General features: G+C 47.0%; 1 protein-coding gene across 4 annotated transcripts in view; it reads right to left on the reverse strand.

The window, feature by feature from the left end:
• The window catches only part of SMG6 (SMG6 nonsense mediated mRNA decay factor), a 1,079,424-nt gene that overhangs the window by 986,431 nt on the left and 71,372 nt on the right, over positions 1-21,621 (reverse strand). For all 4 annotated transcript variants that reach the window (XM_085649087.1, XM_085649085.1, XM_085649086.1 and 1 more), the window contains exon 6: positions 9,577-9,655. In XM_085649087.1, coding sequence (XP_085505213.1) covers positions 9,577-9,655 — 79 coding nt within the window. The remainder of the gene's footprint in view (positions 1-9,576; positions 9,656-21,621) is intronic.

The raw sequence follows: 21,621 nt of genomic DNA on the forward strand, positions 1-21,621 counted from the left end.
ATCTGTGATGAAACGCATGGGTATGTCCTTTGGTTTCATTGCTACGACCACACTATTATATAACAAACCAATCGCTCGGCTGCGTCTCAATGGTACACTCTCGAGACCCTTCTCTCTATCCCGTGGAATCAGACGGGGATGTCCACTGTCCCCATTACTATTCATTCTGGCTATGGACCCCTTGATACGTCACTTTCAGGAGCGTCATCTACACAGGGGCCTACAATTCAACACTAGCCCCCTCCTGGTTTCCTTGTATGCGGACGACACGATCCTCTATGTTAGACATCCTCACAATAATTTACAGGACCTAATCAGAGAAATTATCCGCTTCGGACGCTTCTCGGGTCTGGGTATAAATTGGCACAAGTCCATCATATTTCCGCTGATAGCCTCTACTCAAAAATGGGACTGCGAATTTCCTTTAGAATGGTGTACAGACTCAGCTAAATCTTTAGTAATTCATATTCACTTAGACACCGCCCAAATCATACGTCTGAATTATGGACGAGCAGTCGACACACTCTCGACCCAAATAGAAAGATGGCTGAGACTCCCTTTATCACTTGCGGGCCGGGTGTCGATTATAAAAATGATAGTGCTCCCCAGATTCTTGTACCTTTTTAATAATATATCTATTCCTCTTACGAATACCTTTTTTCACACAGTGTGTACTCTCTTAGCCATACTGATTGGAGGGAGCAGGGGGGGGGGGGGCCTCAGGGAGGCCAGCGCGAGTCCAATGGGCTGTCCTCACGCTACCCTCTGAGAGAGGAGGATATAATGTTCCAGATTTCCAATTGTACTATTTAGTTGCCCAATGTAGCTATGCCCACTCATGGTACCACCCTGATGCTCGAATCCCATACCTACGGCCAGAATCTGATCTCGTTCTGCCTGGACAGCTTTCGGCCATTCTACCAGTGGGCTTCCCTAGAGACCCAGTGGATATCCAAACTGTTTCCTCCACGAGCTGGGCATGGAAGAAACTCTGCCGGGTCACGGGTACAGACGTACTTTACTCGTCGGCCCTGCCCATCGTGAACCCCCGCTTGCTTCCAATCACGGAGGAACGATTGGTCCAACGCACTCTTGCCAAATTCGACATCTCACGGATGGGAGACCTCTATCCCGACGGCCATATATTTTCCTTAATGGAAGACGACCGGTTCCAGGCAGGTACCATCATGGATAGGTTCGTCATGGGCCGCATCCGCTCCGCTCTACGCTCCACTTTCTCAACTTTCCCAGTTGAGCCCGCCTCCTTCCCCCCTTACTATGGTGATAGAAAACGCAGACAACATACTTCTCACTTCTAAACTATACAAAGCATGTGCGGCACTGAAACCGGTTGATGACAGTAAGGTCCGTAAGGCATGGGAAGCGGACTTGGGGATGGTAATTACGGATAAGCAATGGGCTGATTGCTGTTCGGTTACACGGGACATCTCACTCAACAGCAGACACAAACTCCTACACTTTAGATTCTTACGCCGTACGTATTTCACCCTGATATTTGCACATAGGATAGACCCCCTCCAAGTCACACAACTGTCATAAATGCTCGGCCCCCCATGCCGATTTTGCACATCTTACCTAGACGTGTCCAAAACTACAATGCTATTGGGAAGGCATACATTACACTCTAGGGAAAATGACTAATTTTTCTCTGATACCAACCCCGGAAGTAGCCCTGCTGGGTTATACTGTAAGTTTACCTAAAAAGATTTGGCGCTTTGCATCACTGGGCCTCCTGTTGGCAAAGCAAGAAGTGGCCATTCATTGGGGGCGCAAGTCAGCCCCAACTGTTCAGAGCGGGCTGCATAGTCTGGCGTACTGTAATGTTAATAGTGAAGTGTACGCAAGTGTGTTGCCTAGTACATCTCGCCCCAAAGGTATATGGGGCCCGTATCGATCATACATTGAGAAGCAACGCCAAGACTCAAATTCGCAAGTGGAACAAGGCTTTGTCTCAGAAGGTGTGGGTTAGAGAAGATATGCAAAGGGTTCTGTTATAATGCTTTGTTGATATTATGTGACATTACTGTATAAATTTATCCAGCAGGTGCGGACCACAAATATGGCGGTTCCGGATTGGGAACTGGTTCTCCACCGGGATCCTTCTATTGTTCCCCTCATATTTGCATGGCAAACTGTGAATGTTGTAATCTGATATTGCCTGGTATTTTATCTTCAGGATTGCCAATTAGGGTAATCACTGACAGAACTGTGGTTGACATTGTATACTGAAATGTTGGTGAACGACTTCATATGTATAATATCTTCGTATTTGAAAAAGGAAAAATAAAGTATTAAAAAAAAAATTATGTTATCAGTCAGACATGCACCCTCAGGCTCAATGAATAACTTCATCACTGCATTGCGTGTGGGCCTGGTCCTCGACAACGGAACTTGTGAGAAATAGCCTCTCTCTGCCTGCCACACCGTGGCCGCCTGAGGAATGTGACAAAAGATAACCGTCTTTGGGTTTCCCCTGTATGTATGAAGCCTCTAAGATTGTAGGTGCTCTATAAGGTTATTGTTAGTCCAACTGAGGATGCCTCGCTTCCTAGCATCTATCCCCCTGCCCCCCAGGAATTTATTCTAGGACCAAGTGGACTGTGTTTTTCAAAATACATTTGAGAGAAGGACATTTGTTGCCGTGTCTGAAACCACAGCCACAGATCAGCGGCTTTGCCTCTCACACATCCAGGGCTCACACTTCACACCCATGACGAGCAAGGAGAGGTCCGAAGACAGTAATTTAATAATATTTTTTTTTTTTATAAAACTGTCAGGGTCCGGGCTCTGAGACACCGGTGTTACCTTCTCCTCCCCTACTCACCAATGTTTCCACCTTTCAGTCGCCGGACCCTGCCACGGTTTGGACGGCGTCGTCAGAGTCCCCCCCTTCCGGGTACTGGCCCTTTCAGGAACAGACCGAAGACTACGGACTGCGCCCCCGGGGGTGGAGCCCCATCGAGTCATCTGACGTAAAAAGATCGGCAGCCAATGGAGAGGAGGTCGTCAGCGGGAAGGAGGAAGTAGAACGGCGAGTCGAGGAACGGAGAGGAGACGAGGAATACAGCAGTATCGAGGACCCCGGAGGACGAGAGTACAGAGGAGCCTGGAGGCCAACGATCCTGTGAAGCGCCGTGCCACGGTCCCGGAGGACGGTGGCTTGAACAGGTACGGCAGCGTTTGCTGGGTACCGGGAGGCGGGTCGATCATAGAGCCGAGGGAGGAGTGGGGTTGCCCGGTGGGGAATCCTGACCTCTGCACGCTCCCCTCTCTCTCTCTACAAGTCCGCTTGAGGTGGTGGATCCCCTCCCTTCACGACCCAAGGACCGATAGTTGGTGATATCCCACACACCCTTCCCTTTAATGACAACAAGACCTGAATATTCCTAATCGGTCTCTTTTCTTTTCTGTTCTACCCCCGTAACATCGCCGGAGGACGACTGACTTCTGCTCGAGGGGACAAGACGAGCATCTTCGAAGAGGGAGAACCTATCCCCCTGGAGGAAGAAGCACAAGACTCTCCCCCCCCTGTTTTGCGTTATGGGATAATTTGTTGCCTGACTTTGACGTTACTTTATTTGGAAACCGAGACATTGGAATATCCCCCATTAAACAACCTTAAAATTACCCCGCCTGTGTCGCGCTGTTTCTGCCAACTCTTACAAAAACGTACCTTTGCCTTCGGTCCCAGACTAACGCATCGCGTCTCCTGCTCACCCTCTCTCTCGGTTCACAGGAAACAGAAGCAGGCTGCCTCCCTCTCCTCCCCTAAGCCGATAACAATGCTGCAAAAGCAGTGTTGTGATTGGCTAGGACGATGTCCGTACAAGCGTCCATGGGGAGACCGTTTTCTCCATGCAGGCTGCATGCAGCCTACATGGAGAAAACGGGAGAGTGCTCATGACTAGTTTGGTCAGCCCTGGTGCCGACCAAACAGTCAGCGTCCATAACATTGGGCTAGCCACTCCTCCCGATCCGCCCGCCCCCAACCAGGCATACCCTTCTTCTACTTTCTCAACAGAGCGAGAAGCAGAAACCTTAAATGGTATTTATACCATTTTACGTTTCTGCTTCTCGCACTGCGAGAAAGCAGTGGGGCGACGCTCCGATGCCCACATGGAGGAGCCGCCCCTGCCTGGGTTGACAGCCTTCCGCTCTCGGTCCAGAAACAAAGCACATCCTGGGCAGTGGCAAAGCTTCCTCCTTCAGGATGGGAGGGTCCACGAAGAGGAAGTTTCAAAGGCTTGCCACCTTTGTGAGCGGACCCAGCCATTTGCTGCTCCAAGCAACTGGTCCCCACCAGTTCTATCCCCCACTTTGGGAGGGAGAATCGGCAGAAAAACCAAGATAGCAGGAGAGGTGTGGCTACCTTTGCCAACCCCACCCCTCAGGTGCTGGAAGCGAGGCAGAGCACAACTCTCAGTCCCCCCACATCTTTAAGATGGTGGGACCCAGCCGACCAGAGTGAGGCTTATGCCTCCCTCCCACTGGAGGGTTGTATAATAGGGGGTGTACCCACCGCAAGGTAGGTACCAATTGGTCTCGACCTGAACCTACCTGAAAATCCCCTAAATTTACTATTTAGGAGCAACCCGGAACCTTGCATCCTCAGACAAGCAAGAAGAAGGACCGAAGAGCATTGCTGAAGGAAGAAGAGGAGGACACCACCTGCCTTGGCCCCATCCCTACCGGCCTGTCCTGACCTCTATCTGCTCCAGCAGAATCAAGGTGTATCCTGCAGCCAGCGGCCCCCCAGAACCCGCGGACCTGCCCTACCTACCCTACAAAGATTCTGTCTCCCATGAGAACCAGACTCTGACTACAGCCGAATCCGCGAGTCTGCACCACTCTGCACCGGACATCCATGGCCCCAGTTTGAGTAGACAAACACCCCGAGGAGGTCTCCCAGGCGATCCTGACCTGGGTTCTGGTGATCCCGAACCTACCTCAAGCCTCCCAGCAATGTCTGCAGCCTCTAACTGGAGGGTTAAGCCGACTGCGTCTAAAGATGGTAAGGAAATCCGACGCCGAAAGACACCCCTGCACTCGATGCTCCACGGCCTTGGGTGGCTCAATCTACTGTGTCCAGTCAACCCCCAGCATTCCAACTTAACACTCCAACTGATGGTCGCCCGAACCTGCAGTCTTTGTTCCGACTGGAAACCTTCCATTGAAACCAACAGGGCACCCGATGCCAAATCAGCACCCGGCTGCCCCTGTGCGGCTGTGGGTGCACCTTATGTGCTAACTTGGATCCCCCTTTGCCCTGAGCTTAGCCCTAAGAGCTTTGCTCCCTCAACCTTGTGGCTTGCCCGTGAGCAACCACCAACAGACAGCCCCCTAGCCCCATCGGTAAACATGGGTCTCAGCACTCGGCCATCCTAGTGACACTGAGGGTGCTTTTTGAGTGCATCATTGACCATCTGGGAATCCTTGTTCTAACCCCAGAAACTCAAGCCCAAAGACAGATTGCTTAGCTGCAAACCGATAACCTCATTTTTTTCAATAGGATAACAGACTATTTTCCACCACTGAAAAAGTTCGAAGTGTTGAGTTGTGTTTGTATGGAAACCCAAGCAATTGTGTTGTAAATGCAAAAGTGTTTTACTTACCTTTGTCTAGGAAATATCCCAGTGTGATATCTAGGCATACCACACGGAGTAGAAAAGGTAATCTAAAATATAATTACAAAGTAATCAAAAGTAATCACAAAGTAATTACAACTGTTTTAAACATATTACCAACCTGTAACCAAGACAATTCATTCAACTTGCATATTCTTATCAATCTGTCCATGAAAGTATAACTTTACTTACATGTACCAAGTCCTGCTTGTTTCTAAAAGTAAAATACAACAAAGGAAATATTTTTATACAAACAATTGGTCTGAGTTCGGTCTTTGAGTGTGTGACATAATTTCTTGCCTGAGTGTGTACAATAGATGCTTAACACTACCCTCTGATAAATCCGTACTGTTCGCCCACAATACCACAAATAGAGAGCAAAGTATTATCTACTTTTACATCTGTAAGCCTTTGGGGATCCACTGGTCTTTGTGTACACTATACCTTATTTTGGTGTAGTATACACAGAGCCAGCTTCCTACACTGGGCCTGGGTGGCTGGGCCTGTAAAAACGAAGTTGGAAGCCACTCCCATGGTTACAAAAGTTATCCTTAAAGTGCAGAGCAGCCCTTCTCTCTGAATAAGAGCCATCAAAGGACATGTCTATGACCAAGGCTTGAACATCCCCCGAAAAGCCAGTGGTTCTCAGCAAGGCGGGGCACCTAAGGGCTGACGAAATCGCTCTGTCCAGCAAGTCGGTCGTATCCAGTCTACATCGGATGGTGAACTTGGCTGCATCCCTCCCATCAGCAACGGCTTGAGAAAGTATGGTTAGGGCCTCCTCAGAGACAGTAGGCCGCATTTGCGCAACCGAGTCCCAGAAGGTATGGGAGTATCGGCTCAAGAGGCATGCAGTGTTCACAGACCGTAATGCCAGGCTGGAAGAAGAGAACATCCTCTTCCCAATAGTATCCAGCCTTTTGAATTCCATGTCCGGTAGGGAATGCGCCAAGTTTTATTTTGGAGGTGGAGGCCTGGACCACTAAGCTCTCCGGAGTGAGGTGCTGGGTAACGAAACCGGGGTCCCCTGGGGCGGGGCAATGGTGGCGGGCACATTGTCCTATGCACAGGAGCCCCTGTGCAGGCCTTGGACCAAACCCCTAGTAGGACATCAGCAACTGCTTCATTGAATGGGAGTAATTAATCAGAAAGGGTAACTCCTGGCTGAAGCACCTCCGTCAAGACATATGTCTTGACTGCCACCAAGGGTGGTGTAAAATCCAGGACCTCAGCCGCCCTTCGCACCACCACTGCAAAGAGGGCACCTTCCTCCATAGCCACGATATCAGGAGACACCAGGTCATTATCTGGGGAGGTGTCCAGACCACTGACACCCACCAGATCCTAATGCCAGTTGCCCTCGGGCTTCTCTAATTGGTATCCAAAATGGTCTGTCTGCAGACACTACCCATTCGTCTCCCAATACAGTCCTATCATAGGAATAAGGCGCTGGCTCCGTCAGGGGGAGTCTGCACCGTCAGGGGGAGTCTGCACCATCAGCGCCATAGCAGGCATCGGACGACTCCTGTCTGGCTCCGTGTCAGAGTTGGGGATGACGATAGGGATGGCGCCACCAGCGATATCAGCACTGATGCCGGGGGAGGTAGGGATGGCTCAAACAACAAAGCTCCAGATACATCCATGGATCCACGGGGCGCGATTGGCGTCAAAGGCGAACCTACCGGCCGAAGACCCATAGGGGAGACTCCCAATCACACAGGACTCAAAGGCACTACAGCGGGGGCGGGACGCCCAAATATGAGGTGCATAAACTCATAAAATTCACATAACTGGACGGTGTCTCACCAGCTTCTGCAAACTCTGAAAGACACAGAGAAACCCGAGGTGCAGGCTCCATTACAGAGCTAAGTCTTGAGTGCCCACACTCCCTCGTCTCGTCAGATGACTTTGACAGACATGGCGAAGTCGAAGATCTCTTTCTGGGACTAACCAGACTTCCCGGACATACTCGACTGCAACAAAGAGTGTTTGGAGTGGCTCCATGACTGATCCCAGGACCTTCCACTCAACCAAGATTTGAGCGTTGCGGTGTCGCGTGGCGATGAGCTTGAGGGACCACTCCCTCAAGGTCTTGGGGTGCATGGCAATCAACGCAGATCTTAGTGTCGTGGTTGTGCTCCAAACACCAATGGCACACCAAATACAGGTCCGTCACTGACATCTATCAGTGACAGGCACTGCACAGCTTGAAAACAGCTTTCCTAGCTGCCATCCTCGACACACCAGAAGATAATTATCAATAACAATGTCGATAAAAAGTAGAAAAAAGGTCGAAAAAAGGTTAGTCAAAACAGACTGGGGTATTCCTTCCCAGATCTGCGCTGACTAGCATGGAAAGAAAAGAACTGACATAAGCGAGCTGAGGTGGCGCCTATATAGGCACAGTACACATCACTTGCAGAGCAGACAACGCCAACAACGCCACGCAGAGCCGAACGATGCCGCCTACTGACGCGCAGGGGTACTGCTCACAAAAAGTTTGGGGGTTCAAGTCTGACACCTGGGGATTATTCTAATGTAAGGAATCTGTGGCTAGAAGTTTCTATCAGATTAGTTTAACTAAAAAAACACTCTGAAACCTGCAGAATCTGTGCTGCAACAAGGACTGAATGCCACTAAACTAATGGAGGAGAGTATTGTCTTTTGAACACATCAAACTCAATGGTTGACTATGGCTTGCCACCTTGGCCACGAGTGAGGTAGACTTGCTGTCTACCACCAAAACAGCAAAGACTGCGGACTGGGGGAAACATCTGTGTTTTCACCATCCTCCCTCCAGATAGGGTGGTACCAGAAAACTTATTCCAGCCTTGGTACCAGAGTGCTACTAAGCTTTGGTCTGGCACCTGAGCAGAGTCTGTAGTCACCATATCTGTACCACAGTGACTACATTTAGAACCTTCTGCATGAGTTTAGCATTCACTAAAACTACAGGACCAGAGCACTTCTGCTGATCCTCAAGCCAAAATGTACCATGCCCCAAAGGATTACTCTGGCCATAGAGTCAACATCAACAAAATCTAAAGCTAAGATTTTCTAAAAACATTGAGGGTTATTTCTTGGCACCAAATGTCTTCTGTTTAAATGTGCATCTTCTCTTTTAAGCAAACTAATAAAACATGCTGTGTCTAATTTTATAGCCCTTTTCACCTCCTGGAGTAGGTTTTGAGTGCTTGAGGCTAATACCCTGACATAGCTGTGCGAGACATTGGAGAGCACATCTACTGTGGGGCCCTGTGGAAGCAGAATAAACAACAGAATGTATTTAACATACTACAAAAAAACAACAGACTGCCTCTGCAACCCTAAGAAAAAGGCATCACATCTGAATCTAGGGCTGTCATACCCTTTGCTAAGTAAAGCCATTGGACCTGGTTAATTAGAGACAAATTGCATAGTTGGTAATTTTGTATGAAAGCGTGACTGCTCTGGAATGTAAGCAAACGCAAGGAGATGGACGGAGCGCTGACACTTTTCAGACACTCACCCCCAGCCCCAGATCTGGGTTGAATCCATCATCGTTCTTTAGCTCACTTCTCCACCCCAGTTCAGACACAGCTATCTGCAAATCAGTCTTGACCATGTGCCCCATGTGAACAGTCCAGCCCGAACTAGAAGGTAAGTCAAAGCAACTTAGTTGTCACTGCACTTTTATGGGATGTTGACCATAATTTAACATTGTTTAACATTATTTGAAGATGCCACACTGAGGTTTTAATTTATTTTTATAATATGAATTTGTAGCTGAATATTACATAAAATGTTCTGTGTATTTTGTACAAGACTAGAAGGATAATCCTCAAAATAAATACTTTTCCAATTCGAACAAGGAATAAAAAGGCAAGAGTGTCATAAAGGTTCAAATGCTTCGAACACTCCTGTCTTCAAAGCTGTAGATAACCTCACTTACCGTGTAGATGGCCAGAAGGGCGAGCTGATTGTAGGGGCGTCCGTTCTTTGGGGCAATGTGATGGGCCTTCAAGTACCAACTAGGGACAGAAAATATAGCATCAATTTACAGGTTTGAATTCTTTAGAAAAGGACAGAATTCTTGTCAGTGAAATAAGAGGGTTGTCCCAAACCACAGTAACATATTCCTTCAATTGTAACTTCCCACCTGATCTATGTTATAAAAGACAAGATGTTCGCCAAGCACAAAATACTATTTCAAACACAACTTGTTAAAGTTTGAACAATTACAAACGTTCTACCTTTACAGTAGTTTTGCATGTTATCTTCCTCCCCTATTATTATTATTATTATTTAACGATTTGTAAAGCGCCTGGTGACCCAGAGGCATCCCCGCGCTGTAAGAACTTGAATAGGCCGAGGAGGGAGGGGGGGAGAACTTATTTGGGAAACAGCAGAGTTTTAAGCTGTTTGCGGAAGCGTAGGTAGACAGGTTCTAACCGCAGACAGCGAGGGAGCGAATTCCAGCGTGTGGATGCTTTTACTGAAAAGCGACGGCCACCAGTGCGTACTCTCCTGAACGTAGGGACATTGGCTAGTCGCGCATTGTCCGAGCGCAGGGATCTCGAGGCTTTGTACGGGGTCACCATATCTCCCAGAATGGAAGGGCCTTGTCCATTGAGGAGTTTGTGAGCGATGCACACTGCCTTAAACTCGATCCTCTCTCGCACTGGCAACCAGTGGAGAGCCTTAAGCGCTGGTCTGGCAGAGACTCTGGAGGGAAGATTCATTAGCATCCGGGCAGCCGCATTTTGGGCTCGTTGTAGCTTGCCCAGGGTGGTTTCGGGGACTCCCAAGTAAACAGCATTGCTGTAGTCCAATCGCGTAAGGATCAGTCCTTGAACCAGGAGTTTCCTTGATTGGGGAGGGAGCAGTGGAAGGATCTTACGGACTGAGCGCATAAATCCGAAGCAAGTTCCCGCTGTTTTAGTTGCCTGGGTTTTCATGGACAAGTCTGGTTCGAGCCAGACCCCCAGGCTCTTAATTTCCCTCTTAGGGGCGGGCACCTCACCCATAGCATCGGGCCAAACTGAAGATGGAATTGCTGACCATTTCTTGCCCATCAGCATAACTTCAGTTTTGGACCCGTTGAGCTTGAGTGAGGACTCGCACATCCTGAGATGGATTTCCTGGAGGCAGTGCAGGAGATTGTCTGGGCATTGGTCAAGATGTGAGAGCGAGACGACTAATTGCGTGTCGTCCGCGTAACTCACAATTTTGATGCCGAAGGGGGCGACTACGTCCTCTAAAGGAGCCATATAGGCGTTAAAAAGAAATCCGAAATCACGAAGCACGAATCGGAAGCACGAAATCCTGCCAACTAGTAGATAGGTACAGAAATAGCTACAGTTTTTCTTAAGATAAATTAAAACTGTGGTCCTGGTCCCTGTGGCCTCAACTAGCCTTCAACAAGCCTAAAGTAGCACAACCACCTACATGTTGTTATTCTGTGCATTAGCCTTATCACAGCAGGTGTACTAAAGTTTACTTTTGACCTCTTTAATCTCTTGGAGATGACGGATTAATCATGTATGAGTCTATACCACCTACGAAGCTGCAAAACTAGTATTATATTCAAGTAAGTTGTTTGTTTTGCTTGAAATGCATCACATATTTTGTAGAGATTACAAAATGGTAATCCCCTCTGCGGTAGAGCTGGGTTACAAGTGAAACTGTCTCAAGCAGATGAATGAGCATTATCTATGTGTATGCTCTATTGTAATGAATACAATAATGACCTGTAGATGCATACACGCAAATCTAAATCATGGTCTTAAATCTGTCTAGTCAAAGGATAATCCCTAGAAAAGAGACTGACCAATGCATAATCACTCTTTGGTTTTCCTAAAGTTCTTTCCTTGCCTATTAGAAACATCACCAAAGTCTGTCCTCCCTTAACCAAATCTTTGGTCACTTGCTTCTATAAATCATAAAGCCATTTGATCCATATGATATATAATAAATGTGGAATATATTTACTGTGAAAATAAACAAACGCGTAAGAAGTTTAATATAAGTCTGCATCAATGCTAAAGAATGGGTGCAAAAAGCTTTTGCACCTCCATAATGAGCCACATCAGTGCATTACATCGATATTTTACGGTAAACTTCAGATAACTACGGACTTTGAAGTTTACAAGAAAGGAGGCTGAAAAGCAAGACTTTTCTTTAATTGTTTAAGTAGCAGTTAAATCTACTGAGGAAGATTTTTTAAATGTCTGCTAGCTCTGACGGCAGGGGTTTTGACGTTACAACTAAATTGTCATAACTTATTAAAACAGAAAGTCTGTGGCACTTTCCTATTACATATAGGCAGTCATGTCACAGTTACAGTTTATTAAGTAAATTAGAACCACATTCTTACATTAGGATTATTGGTTTCCTTGCATTCTATAGGCACTGAGGTGCAGTTACTTGTTTTGATTTATACAACTTTTCCCCAATAATATCGAGAAGGACTTCAGTGCTAGATAAGTTGTCCGAAACTTCAACACCATATTAATGCATTGCTTCGATTTGATCCACTTGCCTGCCTGTTAACTCCTAAATATATGCTTCCTGTGCCGTTCTGGATTAATCCATCTTGTTGAAGCTATGCCTCTTTAAAATGTCTCTTCTTCAACAGCTTATGCACACTCTACCAAACCAAGGACTTTATAACCTTTATCTGAAATCCTGCGTTCATTGACTGCTGAGCAGCTCATAGTGCTCGTATTCGTAGCCAGGCATTTAGCAAGAGGCAAATACACAACACTATATTGTTTATGCTAAAAGCTCAAATCACTCTCCGGTGCCAAAACAAACTACAAAGGAAATATTGAAGGCCCTTGTCTCTTTCTAATAGTGTATAAAAGTATGTATGTAATATTGTATATATAGTGGCTCAAGATGTACATCTGATGGTAGGGCATTGTGGGAGATAGCAATGAACAAGAGAATAATTCTGTCCTTTTTCTCTTGAAAGTTGAGCCTTGTTTAAGACAGCTAAACCTAAGTGGTGTTGCGGGTTTTCAGAAATATAAGAGCGTAACTCCTTTGGACAATTTTAAGCACCCACTTGTCTGATGTGGTTGCCTGCCACATGGAAAAGTGGTGCCTGATCCTGCCGCCAACAGAAAGACTATGCGGTGTCGAGAACATGCGAAAAGGGCTTGGAGGCGGCAGCAGACGATGGGCAGGGGACTGGACAGTACGTTGGCTTTGAGCCCCACATCTTCGGTGGGAATCCTGTCCAAGGACACGAAAGGGCTGGGAAACCTTGGGGGTATGGCCGGTATTCTGGACTCAGCTGAAAGCCCCTACCGTAGCCATGGAAAAGATGAAGGAGTGCAGTTGGCATGGCGCCAGGGAGGATCTCAGAGACCTGGGGGTGCTCCAACTCTCTTTAAAGGACTTGAGCGCTGCATCGGCCTCATTGGCAAAAGGGCAAAAGCCATCGAAGGGTATGTCCATCAGAAGCAATTGGCCATCCCTGAGAAGCCAGTTAATCTCAGCCAGGCGTGGCGGTGTAGCACCACCATGGAGGCAATGGTTGTGCCCAAGTCGGTCATGTTTAATCCACACCGGATGGGGAACTCTGCTGTGTCCCGAGCCATCAAGTAGGTCCTAGTTTAGTAGGGCTCAGGCCTTCTTCAAGACCATGGACAGCCCTTGCGCAACTGTGTCCAACAAGATGTGGGTGCACCCGCACGGAGCAGCAAGAAGCATGTGATGTTTACCGACTGCAATGCTAGGCCGGTGGAACAGAAAGCTCTGTTCCCAAATGTGTTCAGCCTCTTTTATTCCCTGTCCGAAGGAGCAGTAGGGAATACACTGGAATTGATTTTGGCGGCCGAGGCCTGTACCACCAGGCCCTCACGGTCAGGTGCTGGAGAAGAAAGCAAGATCCCCAGGAGTGGGGTGGTGGTGACAGGCAACCATCCTGTGCACTGGAACACCTGTGCAGGGATTGACACAAGCCCCCAGGAGAATGTCTGTGAGGGATTTAAGAGAATCAGTGGCTCTGCAGGGAACAGCCCTAGTTGAAACACACCTGGCAAGAAGTTGGCTTTGGCCTAGCCAGAATGGAGCTGTAGGTCAAATACCTCTGCAGCCCCCTTCACACACTCTTGGTAAAGGATGGGTTTTCCTCTGTAGCAGATCCAATAGTTGAGAACAGGCCAGAATCTGGAGACATGTCCAGTCCACAGGCATTTCCCAGCTCCTCATTCCAGTTAGCCTCATGGTAGGAGTAGGCCAGTAAATCAGATGGGTCATGGAACTGATAGCTGTCGTCATAATTATCCCCAAAATCCAAATCTGTACTGGATCTGTCAAGGAAGAAGGGCAGCGTGTTCGAACCATATGGTTCACATGGTCCAATTGGTGCCAGGTTCGACATTGAATAGCTCCAAGGCAGCGCCATCTCGGAGTTAGAGAAGAGAATGGGCTCCATGTCTTCGGTGAGGTGTCAGGAGGAATGCTCCGGCATATGCCTTGGCACCAGAGTCAGTCCAGATCCAGGGGCGGATCCGGAGGGCCCTGCTTGCATCGGGAGCGTACTCGCCGGTAGTATCCCAGCTGGGGAAAATCTTGACTCCACTGGGCCCAAAAGCGTGCCAGAGGGAGTCAGTTACCCAAAGATGGAGCGCATGGCCTAATATACCTTCCTAAGTTGGGCAGGTATCGCTCCGGATCCAGGGAGGCACGGAGTGGATTCGGCCTCCGCTTCTGCAGGAGGAGTGCGGGAGCAGGGCCTAGAAGCAAGAGGTCGAGGGGGCAAGTCGAAGAACGCCTCTACTACTTTTTGTGCTTCCTGGACTTACCCGACTTTGATTTGGAAAATGACTGATCATAAGACCGACTACGTGACTGGGTCCAAGATCTCTCTCAGAATCAGAAACAACGCTGTGCCATCTTGAGCCACACTGCTCGGAGCTTCATAGCATGCTCCTGGATTGCCTTTGGGTGCATCAAATGACAGTCGGCACAGGCCTTGGAGTCATTATCCAACCACAGGCACCAAAGGCAGACCAAGTGTGGATCAGAAACAGACATCTGTGTGACTGCCCACAAGGTTTTAAACCCATAGGCATGTTGAGGGGCATGTTCCTAGCACACTGGGAGCAATAGCTCAGAAGGAGTCAACAAAGAGGTTAAGAAATTGGTCAAAAAGCAACCACGGTAGCTCTCTGGATCCACACTTTTGACGCAGTAAAAAAGAGAACTGATGTCAGCACATCAAGGTGGCACCTATGTAGGCACCGCGCAAATCACTTCTGACGTGGACAACCTTGACATAGCTGCCAACAACACCGACTGGCGTATAGAGGTACTGCTCAAAATTTTCTGGATCCTGTCTGACACATGGGAAATATTCTTAGGCGAGGAATCTACAGTTAGAAGTCTCTGTCAGAAAAGCTGTGTAGTGGCGAAAAGGAGACCAGCGTGAGCAGAGCAAATTGAGTAAGGGTGTCATCATTTGGAGCAACAGTCCCATTATTTGCTGAATTACCAAAATGTTGACGTTCAATGCCATCACAGAGACAAACATTCACAGATCCTCATTTCAAAGTTTTAGGTCAGAGAGCAAATTTACCAAATTGGTACACAGTCAAGTGAAATAGGAAGTCAGACATATCAAAAATGAATAAAGCATCAAAGTGCAGTGCCCAATATAAAATGACTAGCATCACTGTGATAATATCTCACAATCATAAAATCTGTAGTGAGAGGTAAAGCATGATTCTGACAGGATTTTACGCTGCTCTACTTCTGCCCCTAGACTCTGGCAGACACTAATGTTCTGCCCCATTCCCGCCCATCAATAAAGAGATGGCGACAATGTGTTAACCAATCTTGTATTAACTGATTGATTATACGGGACGAGGCAGAAACAAATTAACAAACCCCCACCCTGGAGGCCCCCACCAAACCCCACCAAGTGCAGCAGTTTGAATCCAAAATGGCACTCGTTTCAAAACAGTGATGAGCTGAAATAACAGCAGCTGTCTTGGAGAGCATGCCTCCTTGTTCAGTGGTGGCGGAGTCCCCTCTCTGGCCCCCTGTTAGTAGTCACACGGAGCAGAGGTTCATAGCAGGAGTGGGTGTTTGGTGTTGGTACAATGTTCCAATATATACCCATTGTGGACGCCTAACACCTACAACTGGATGGAGGCATCCGGAAGTTTGAAGAAGGGTCAGGCCTCAGCTCCTAGGATGTGGCATGCTCACCTTACCCTCCTCCCGAATGAACACAGGCCAAGAGAGCTTTCTATGGGGTTTCATCATGTAGTTAGCAGACTTTGGTATGTGGAGAGCATACAGGCTGACATCTTTAATTCGGCTTGGGATGGGAAGATTGACAGGTCAAAAATGGGGAGGTGAACAGTTAATATCTACTCTCTCACCAAGAAATTCAAAAATCCTCTACATTGCATCGGCATGAATGACTTGGCGAGAATACCACAAGGAAAAGAGAGAATACACATAGCTGTCACATGTTCACAGCAGCCACTCTAGGACAAACTACATCCTAACAAACGATGTTCTTATCCCTCTTATCCATGCCATGACCATGCTGCTTGTAGACCCTGGCTCCTGACGATAAAAGACAGATGAATGGTACCTACACCCTTCTCTATTAGGACACATTCCTCAGGTAGGAGACAGTAACGCAATCAGGAGAATATTTTTTACTCAATGAGCGAAGGGGAGTATCCACAGCCAGCGTATGGGACACATTCTTTGCAGCATTTCGTGTCATGGTCTCCAGGCAGGCAGAGACTGCAGACTGTGTGGTTGTCCTTCTAGGCAAACTTGCAATGGGCAAAATCTAAAGAGAGTATTTTCCATTTCCCATAATGGTTTTCTCTCCCCTTCCGTAGATTCTCGGACCACATAGTTGAGGCCCTATGCAGTTCACTTACTTCTACAGTGATCTTTGGTTAATTCCTTAGTTTTTTTAGTCTTCACCTTCTTCTAACTACTTAAGCTATCCTTCCCTTCATTTTTTCTTGACAATCCGTTGACCTCTCTAGGAAAAATCTCTCAGCGTCCGCACAGCTTTGGCTGTCGCTATTAGCGTCATTAGCGCCAACCGGGGAAAAAGATGGAGAGCACGCACACGGGCTTCCAGGGCGCATGTCTGACATCACAAGGGGACAGGCAAGACACCCAATACAAAAATAAACAAGCATTGAAAATGCAATAGGTCTCGCCTTTGATTACGTTAAAGCCGGGGGAAAAATGGCGAGCACGCACATGGGCTTCCAGGGTGCATGTCTGACATCACAAGGGGACAGACAAGACACCCAATACAAAAATAACAAGCATTGAAAATGCAATAGGTCTCGCCTTTGATTAAGTTAAAGCCATTTGCTTTGCTACTGGTATTGTATTGCAAAGCAAATGGCTTTAATTTAATGAAAGGCGAGACCTATTGCATTTTTAATGCTTGTTTTCTTTGCTTAAAGTTAATCAGGAAATTGGCACGGGTGTTCTTTCGTGCGAATACCTTCCATTTAAATTGCCGATGGGCAAGTATTTGCAAGCCTTTAAAGCAAATTGCATGCTAGAGAGTTGTATCGCCATGAGCCAAGCGTGCCTTAGCCCCACCCATTAGGTTTTAGTCACCTTTCTGCCCTCAGTAAGATAAAGAAAACACCCAGCAGCAAACCCCTTCTCTCAGGACTCCCACAGCAGCGTATATAGATGGCTCTGTCCTGGAGTGAAGAGCTGCTGCTCCCTCTTGTCCCAGCTGAGCCCGAGCCTCCGCCTTGTTCGCAGCAGCACCTGCGTCGAAGCTGGGCCCGTGAGTGCAGATACTCTCCGGTACTCTAGGGTAGAACATGAGAAAGAGCCGGTCGTCCGTACCGGTGAGCACCGGCACATTTAAAGCACTGGGCACAATACAGCAGGATGAAAAAACATATTCAGGAGCAAAGATCAAATACAGGTGCCTAAACACAATTTGTTTAGGGTGTGCGAAATGTGTGTAATCAGCTTCCGCTCGATTAAACAAAGTTGCTCGCTATTACGGGATGTTTACGCATAAGTGTGAAATCGCATTACGCTGCAAAATCCCTATTGGTGTGAAACCGCCAGGAGTGTAGAGATACTATTAGGAGCACAAATTACATTTGAGAGCAAAATTAGTCAGGAGCAAATTCACATTGTGGTTCAGAAGTATTATTGGTGGAACATCCACAGGGTATGGAAAGAACACTACTACAACATTGAAGCGCACAGATGCAGTGCTTCACAGCACGCGCACCACAGTGGGAGGTGCCCTTTGGGCAGGGGGGTGAACACGTCAAGCAGTTAGATGCAACTTGCAGATCATACATCTTGCATGCTCCAGAATGTGCACACATGCAATAACATCACAATGCAAGTATTGTACCGAGAATTTCGAAAACTGTTCCGCAACATTATTCTGTATTTCTGCGACATGCTAAGGGCATTTTTTATGTATTTATTTATTTTATTCTAAAATGGAGACATTCCATTTGGACAGCACATTACTGCTACCCGTTTGGCCTAGTTGCACTTGAAATTGAGGATTCCGTTGCAGGTTGAATTAAAAGTGAATGCGTGAATACATTCTGAGCAGGTCTACAACTTTAACCACTTAAATCAACCACCTCCACTTGCTGCGCAGCAAACATAATGCTGAACATGAACCCATATGTTTTGTTAGGGGTACACAACTGAAAGTGTGTATTCAACATAGAGCATGCATTCTAACCTCAAGTGAATACTCCTAAGCTTTTATTCATGAAAAATAAGACAACAGCACATGCAACAACACTTTGGCTGCACACTGCAAATGGAGGCCTTACTTGAACAGAGTTCTTAACTATAACCAGGGCCACTGCAATTATGTGGCAGAGAATGTATAAATTATGCAGCAGTGATCATGAAGTTATGCGTCAAGAAAAGGCAAATTATGTAGCATAATGCGGTTCATTTAGGATATTATTACTTCAATGTTTTGCAACTTTCACACGTTATTACTGTCGAGGCAAACGTTTCACCTTCTCAATAACAGGTTAACATCCAAATATAGCAAGAAGCAAATGATCAGTGACAACTCAACCTTTGTGCAGGACCTTCTACAGCGCAGCGCCATGTTTCATCGCATTTTTGTTTGTACTTTTTATCTGTTTGAGTTTAAAAAAAACAATTAAATGTGCAGATTATGCAGCAGATCGAGGATTATGTGCTAATCCATAATTAGGCGGTTAAAACCGCATAATTCTAGTGGCCCTGAACATAACCATGGTTATACTGCAATGGAGGACCAAATTCTGTGGCAAAGTTGGCTAAATAATGCAGCACGTTCCGTAGCAGTATTATGTTACTATTTTGACATTTTAACATACACTGATACAAAAGGGACCCCAACACTGCGTAAAAGACAAAACATTTCCTAAAAGGAAGTGTATATACTCATTGACCAGATCTCACTGAAAGAGCTACTCCCCAACAAAAAGTGATTTTCACAGACTGAAAGAATCTGTGTAAAAGATACGATACAAGCTAACAAGGCACGTTTCTTGTAATAAAAAAGGTGAGCCTTTCTATTCAGTTTTTTCCAGTTAGGTTTTGGAACGTGTCTGCAGTTTAAGGCTTCAGTGCGTCGTCACAGCCTCTAGAATCACCTTTACCATCAGGAGAAAGTACCATAAATAAGGCATGTAGGATAGAGACACTAAGAGATCAACTTACAAACAAGCATTGGCATAGCCAATAGGTCTCGCCTTTGGGACCTTATATGTGTTTAGCCATGCAACAGTTGCATACGTAAATACTTATAAGGTCCCAAAAGCGAGACCTATTGGCTATGCAAAGCGGCCCGTGCGGCCGCAAAAGTGAAAGTAACCGCCATCGCGATCACCATCAAACATCAAAGCGGCCGCGAAATCGAAAGTATATCGCGGTAAAGCAGCGCGCACGCCCGCACATGCACTGTAGCTCTAGGCTGGCCTGGTAGCACTTTTTGGAGCCCTCTCAATAAGTCTCGCCAGACCAGCGCATGCACTGGGTCAGGCGACCGAAAGTAATCACGGTAAAGCGCAGCGCGCGCGCGCGCACATGCACTGTAGCTCTAGGCTAGCCTGGTAGCACTTTTTGGAGCCCTCTCAATAAGTCTTGCCAGACCAGCGCATGCGCTGGGTCAGGCGAGACCTAAAAAGGAGCGGGGGGAGAATGTTTGAACTGTTTTGTGGTCTGGGTGCCTTCCTGAAATAAATGCTAGCTGGGAACGGTGTGTTGTGTTACATGAATTTGCATAAATAGCGCAATAAAGCATTTCTGTGAGAAAGAATCATTGTTCCAACTTCTTGAATTACATTTAAATATAGGCCATAACTTTGTTCTTATTGCAAAGGGCCTTCTTCAGTACATCACTTGGGGACAATAGATTTCACCGCTATACTACCAGTTTCAAATATGAATACAGCAATTGACAGGTGACCAGGTAACTTAAAAAATGTCTGCCTCTGTGCTTTAACATGTGTCGTTCTTACTTTGTAATTTTCAATCTGGTTTTGTGAGTAAACAATGTATTATGCACAGTAGGTAGGCCGGGTCCCTCCAAGGTGTCAGGCCCGGTAGTAATTAAAAATAAGCATTAAAACGGGTCCCTATATTCATGCCCTTAACTTTACTGGCAAAAACGCTTACCTGTTTCTGAACACTGAACGTAATAAAAAACGGGAAGGTAATCAACGTCCTCGATTTAGTGCCCGTTTATATTTCCTATGTTTAACACTCTTAGGGTGTGCACGATTAAGTGAGTTATTTCCAGGATGCAGTGTTTCTCCTATAGCATAATGCTCTTGTATAGAGCATACTTTGAACTGAGTCGACTCCACGTGTATATGAGGCCCAGTACTGGAGTGGGTCATAAAGATCTTGGGATTACATGATCATCCAGTCTTTGGCCTCTTAGCAGAGCGCAATAGTCAAGTATTTCTGTTGCAATTGAGATTAAGTGCCAATATGTTAGATGAAGGTACACAGTTGTCAGAATATTGACAAGGCGAAAGTAAAATAATATGCAGTGCTTACATGTGAGTGTGTGTGTTTAGGAGGTGAAGGAGAGGTGAGGAAATGCATCCAGGAGAGAGTGATGGGAGGGTGCTGAAGATGGGAAAGCTGAGCAGGGGCGTAGAGGGGGGGGGGGTGGAGGAGGGTACACCCCCCTAATAAAAGGATTCTGTATTGAATAGTTTGGTACAGGTGCTTCCAGTCGAGTATAGTGAGGCGTCTGTCGGATTTCGGGATATTTACATACACACGCAGATGAAAGCTCACTCTCTCGTCTCCGTTTTAAAAATCTTTAAAAATTATTTTACAAAATTTTGAGTTCAAGTATTTCTCAAAATCTGCACTCCTCCTCTCCCTTCCTACTGCTCCTTAAGTTCACCTCATTCTCAGAGTCTAGTAACCCCTCCCTCATCCGACTGACCAAGCTGCGCCCCTGGAGCCGAGATGTTGATGGTTTGGGGGCAGAGTCTGGGGATATGAGCGGGGGTTCATGCTTTCTGTTCTGTTTGTAGCTCGTGACACAAACTTCATGAATCAGAAGGAATAGAAATCTCCCTCCACCAGGTAAGTTGATCCCTCATAAGAGACCCCTGGGACGAGAGCTTTATGACCCCCACGTCCCGGGATCGGCTGAGATGGGACAGCTGTGTTCAATCCTCTAGAAGGGGATCCAAACAGACATCTAAGAGAAAGAGCGGCACGACCTGTCCTGCCACCAGAGCGAGCGTAAACGAAGCAGACACCCGATAGCCCCAGGTCTCATGAAGCAGGGCTAAAGGTCTAAGACCCTTTGGACTCACCATCCCCCGGCACCACTCTTTTGCTCTGCCGCTGGGGCTCCTCTGAGAGACTCGCTCCCACAGATCCTCCATATACGCCCCCTCCACACTCTGAGCCCCGATGAGCAGCCCCAGGTGACTAGGAACGTCCAGGGCCCAGGGACTACCGCGCT

Source organism: Triturus cristatus, chromosome 3_2 (genome assembly GCF_964204655.1).
Source record: "Triturus cristatus chromosome 3_2, aTriCri1.1, whole genome shotgun sequence".
Classification (NCBI taxonomy): Eukaryota; Metazoa; Chordata; class Amphibia; order Caudata; family Salamandridae; genus Triturus; species Triturus cristatus.